This window comes from Prosopis cineraria, unplaced genomic scaffold (assembly GCF_029017545.1).
Source record: "Prosopis cineraria cultivar Desert tree isolate PC_DT_omini unplaced genomic scaffold, ASM2901754v1 PC1218, whole genome shotgun sequence".
Classification (NCBI taxonomy): Eukaryota; Viridiplantae; Streptophyta; class Magnoliopsida; order Fabales; family Fabaceae; genus Prosopis; species Prosopis cineraria.
In genome coordinates, this window is record NW_026556543.1 from 10,329 (window position 1) to 15,453 (window position 5,125).

The 5,125-nt window shown below is 36.2% G+C and overlaps 1 protein-coding gene across 1 annotated transcript; it reads right to left on the bottom strand.

The window, feature by feature from the left end:
• LOC129299580 (probable magnesium transporter NIPA6) lies at positions 1-4,499 on the bottom strand. Its single transcript, XM_054938058.1, has 9 exons — positions 3,961-4,499; positions 3,809-3,865; positions 3,600-3,690; positions 3,338-3,498; positions 3,118-3,245; positions 2,868-3,005; positions 2,118-2,210; positions 1,895-2,009; positions 1-637 (listed from the first exon to the last, which is right to left on the bottom strand). The coding sequence occupies exons 1-9, from the start codon at positions 4,079-4,081 to the stop codon at positions 510-512; spliced, it is 1,032 nt and encodes a 343-aa protein (XP_054794033.1). The 5' UTR covers positions 4,082-4,499; the 3' UTR covers positions 1-509.
• Positions 4,500-5,125: the final 626 nt, after the last annotated feature.

The window sequence follows — 5,125 nt, forward strand, 5'->3', positions numbered from 1 at the left end:
TCGACAACTATCAGGCCAATATTGGTGCTCTAAATAAATAATTAACATCACAGTGATACACATTACATGGGTTAGTTTCAAGCATTTGGCTGGCCCAAACCAGAATCTGGAAGCATCTTCATTGTGCAAATAAATTAGTTGTAAACCCCGGGGAAAAAGGAGGCAAACCACAAGAGAAAAAAAGGTATGGGGATACCAACTCAACTTGAAAGGGTAACATGAATGCAAACTTGTGGATGAAGAACAGAGCTCAGGCTTATGAACATCTACCAGAAATTTCAAGGGGAAAAAAAACTGAAAAAGAAGGAAATTTCTCCTCTCTGCCAACACAACGTTGATCAATCTCTTACATCTCTTGCTAAAGCAAACTGGAACAAAGCCCAACTCTATCAATAATGGCACGCTTTTGTGCTCAAACAATTGGAAGGGCTGAGACAATAAATCAGGATGCCTCATGATTCACTAGCAGGACATCAAAGGACTAATCTGATTTTCGTGTTAATCTCCTGTCACTTGAAATGGTCTTGCCGTATAATTTTGGCTAAATTGAAGGGTGGTGCATCTTCGTCCGGCCTCCAAGGTTCAGTACCGTCATGGATATACCATGACACTTTAGGAGACAATGGTGTGTATAAATCTGCATGTCCAGAATAATCAGACAAGTGTCTTCCCCCCTCTTTTTTTTTTTCAATTAAAAAAGAAGAAGAAAGAAACAGATGACTTAAAAAAAAAATTCTCAAATTGAACATCACCAGAAACTAGTGAACACCTCAATGTAGAACATATATAGATTTTTCTGAGGCGTGGCAGTTACACATCTAGGCATCCCACTAAATCCTTGTCTGATAGAATGCCAGTTGAGTGAACTCTACCACCTTTTTTGTCAAAGAGATTATTCACTTGTCTCTAACCTTTTCTTTTCAATAGCACTAAAATTTGTTTATATGTATAATTTTAGTGAACTGCAATTAGAAGTTCCAGATGCCTATTCAGGGTTCAACAATATTTATGAAGTTCTACGCCAAAGATTAAAAATTGTATCATGGATAAAATGGAAGTCTCCAATTAGAATGACATGGGTGAAGAAATAAGATTCTAGATATTAGTAGTTCAGAGTTTTTCACCAACAAACATGAAGGCTTAGTTGCAAAAGTGGTCAATACAAAGCTAACCTCAGTTTCATAATAGCCAAAGAGCAATTTGTATAGACCATCGAAACAATTATCCTTTTACTAATGGTTCTCACATAAATGATATAAATTAAGACAAAACCTATGTGCTTAGAGAAGATGCAGGAAAAATATTCTATCAACATTTCTTCTCTTGGCAAAGAAATGAGTCTAAGGCGTCTGCATCACTGAAAATGATACATTAGCAATGCGTATAAACCACTCATCCTGTTCCCTAATTTAGTGATGTGAGTATATGACAGAAAATAAATTATTCAGAATGCCTTCCACCAGTCACCTTGTGTGCTGATATAATTTTGACCATTCAGCAAATGGTACTATGGGGAAGTCCTCTAACAACTTGAGAGCCCTACTTCAGAAAGTAATTCTTAGTCAATGACAGAATATATTTCCACATTTCTTTCACAAACATTCCGATGAATGTTCAGGTCCCAGAACGTGCTGCTAAAGCTTTCCAGCATTTTCTTCCTATCTTCCTTATTATATTTGCTGTTTTTACTCTCAAACGTTTTATGAGAAAGAATCATCATTTATTCCACGGAATGTATGACCACTGACATGTCAAAATAATGCAAGTACTCTTCAACTAGAAAATAAAACAACTTCTTCAAATTATCTAAAATTTGTATTAAGTTTAACCTTAGGCTTATCCCCCACCATTTCCCAGGTGGCAAGTAATAGTAACGAAGTGCATGAGGCATTACCCGTTATTGGAGGATCTGGCTCCCTTGTACTATGTAATACTGCTGTTCCGGATAAAATAGTGATGAAACCACACAGCTCTGATACAATACTACTTGCACTTTGACCAGAATAGTCCTAAATGATAATAGTACGGAAGTCAGGATGGCAGATGGTTTAACCATAAAATGTTTCCTTGCCTAACACATTTTCTTTTCTCTCATTATAATTCTGTAAAATACCAACCTTAAACATGATTGCACTTGCTAATATTGTGAAAGATGTGAACAGGGCATAATAGATAGGAGACACAACTGATGTGTTGAAAGTATCCAATGCCTGCGACCATGCATGTGTTGTTAGCCACTCATGAGTACACATTGAAAATCAAATACAATTAACAAAACAAATAATGACAATCAAAAAGCATGGCAGCAAGTGTCAATGAAAAGTCAAGAATCAGGACGTCAAGATTATCATCTTTAGCAGGCTTCATCACAAGCATAACATGGATGCTACTTAGGCAAAGAGATTTACATGTTGAATACCAAGATTTTACATCTTGGAAACCTGTAATTCTTTGCAATGGGGTTTTGATTTAGAAATATTTGATTCGGGGTTTTCTTATATTTTGCTTTATAACGACCAAAGTCATAAGCCTACACCATGAATACAATCAAAAACTCAATAGTACAGGATTCACAAGGTTGTCACTTGTCATCAGTTGCAAGTTTGAACATCACCGAATTAAACATAAGAAAAATATTGAGTGTTAACCGTAAAATGCCCATGGCAAGAATATAGCAACCAAACATGCTCCAGGAAATTTTTTGCACAGGGAATACACACCTAAAATACAGAGAAAAGACAACAATATGCTATGAAAGTATCTCAAAGAAGGAAGCAGATCCTTCACAGTTGACGTCACGATGCAAAATATATGTCCACAAGTATTTTAAGAGAGAAAAAGAGTACTATGAACTGCAAAATACTGACCATATTAAGATAATTTAATTGCACAATGATGCAAGTAATAGCGACCATTGCAAAAATCCATGTCTGGTAGTATACAGCCTGGTTTATGCCCTCTAATGTAAGTTCTATTGCAATGCCAATTGCTTTTACACTCATGACCTGTGAAATAACATATCAGAAATGACAAACGAAATGCAGTAAGCAACACATGACCAAAATCACAAAAACGCTGTCTTTCAACATTGACATGGTATCTATTGGCGGCACTTACAGTCAATGATCCAATTATAGAGCATGTTCCAATGTAAACCAAAATATTGGTTTGGCCATAGCGGGGAGCACAATATAAAATCAATACCAAAGCCACAGCTATTGCAGAGGCCGTATACAAGAGGAATGCTGGATGCCAAAATAAAATGTACGTGTCAAGATAATCCAATAAAGCATGCACGCACTTCATAGTGAATATAAATCAGGCTCAAGTAGCATACCTGGTTGAGTGGCCAAATCCCAAATTTCAAGAACAGAAGTAAGGGACTTCTCCTCAGGTGCATGGAGAACAACTACAATGGATCCGACTATGCACAGAAGACACCCCAACATGCCCATTTTCTGCAGCTTCTCGTTCAACATGAAATGTGCTAAGACCGCACTAATTCATTTCCACAACATTACACAGTTTATCATAGGGTTATGTATAAAGTGAAACTGATCAAAGAAGTAAGGAACCGTTTGTCAGAAATGAACGTTTACCTAATAATAATACTTAATGCACCAAGTGGCGTCACAAGCGCAGCAGGGGCGTAAATGTATGCCACAAAATTAGCTATCTCTCCAGCAATCACTGTAAGCAATTACCCAACGCCAAAAAAAAAAAGGAGGAACGTTAAAAAAACGAAAAAATATTTTGAGCTAGAAATCCGAACATTGTAGAGAATGCCACACCACAGAGAACTACTCACTGGTAATCATGCCGATCCACCAGAGAGACTCTCGCAGATAACCGTATCCTCCAACACCTACACGAAGTGAATGGCAAGCAATGATAAAAATAATAAAACTTAATAATCCTCGTAAAGAGAAGAAGCAGCTTCTCAGATTGGGGAACACTCACTGGCTGAAGGGCCGTGAGCCCCGGCCCGTTGGAGACCCTTCTTCTTGATAATGAAGCTGGAACCGATAAAAGCACTGGAAACGACAGCCAAAATAAACCCCTTCAAATTACTCGAGTACATCTATGTTGTGCGTCGCTCTGTAATTTCATTCGGTGAGAGAAATGAAGAAGATGACAGTAACACAAGCTCCTTGATTCCCCAGAACACTAATGATAAGCAAGGTGATCAAGTAATTTCAGCCAATATTACTAGTGAAAATGAATGAGAAATCCTTCTTGGGTCCCTGCGGCAGCTCCTGATTCCTCCCCTACGAAGTGGAGTTTACTTACAGTTACAATATCTGCCTATCGCCGTTATGGAGTTTCGTTGCGATGGGTTCGTCTCTAACCTCGACCCACCTGCCATTCTTCCCCACCCTTTTTTTCTTCAGCGTGTAAGAAGAAACCGATCGCCAATCGGGCTCTTCCCTCGTGTCAGCAAGGTCAATTGGGTAATTTAACATTTCCAGGCCATTTCTTTGGCTTCGCTCTCCTTCAATCCAATTGTTTCAGAACAGTAGCCGTAACTTTAAACAATTTGTAAGTGACAGATGGCGAAGCGAAGCCAATTTAGAAATTTTTATATTTGCTTGGGATTTGCTCCATTGAACATGGTAATGGCGAACTTCTGAACAGAATTTTTTTTAATGAAAATTATTGGGGAGGTTTTGATCAAAAATGCCATTACGAAGGAAAAATATATAATTACGATAGTTTTGAGGACATGTCAAGGATTAAAAAGGTTAATCTGCCGAACACAGAGGCCGCCCCAAATAATTTCAATAAAACTTTGGTGAAGAGTTTGATAAAATAACTTTTTTTTAATATTTAGTATGAATAAACTCAAAAAACTAATACCAAGATCAATTGGGTTTGAGATTCCCTAGAATACCTCAATAAAAAAATTATATTTATAAAAATATATTAAATATTAATTATTTTTAAGTTTTAAACTATTTTATATTAAAATATTATATATTTAAGTATATTATTATAAATATTTTGTGAAAAATTAAAAATATTTATATTACATATTTTTATTATTTTTAATCTATAAAATATCTTAAAATAATATTTAAAATAAATTTTAATATTAATTTTTAAATTTAAGACCCACGTCTTTTTT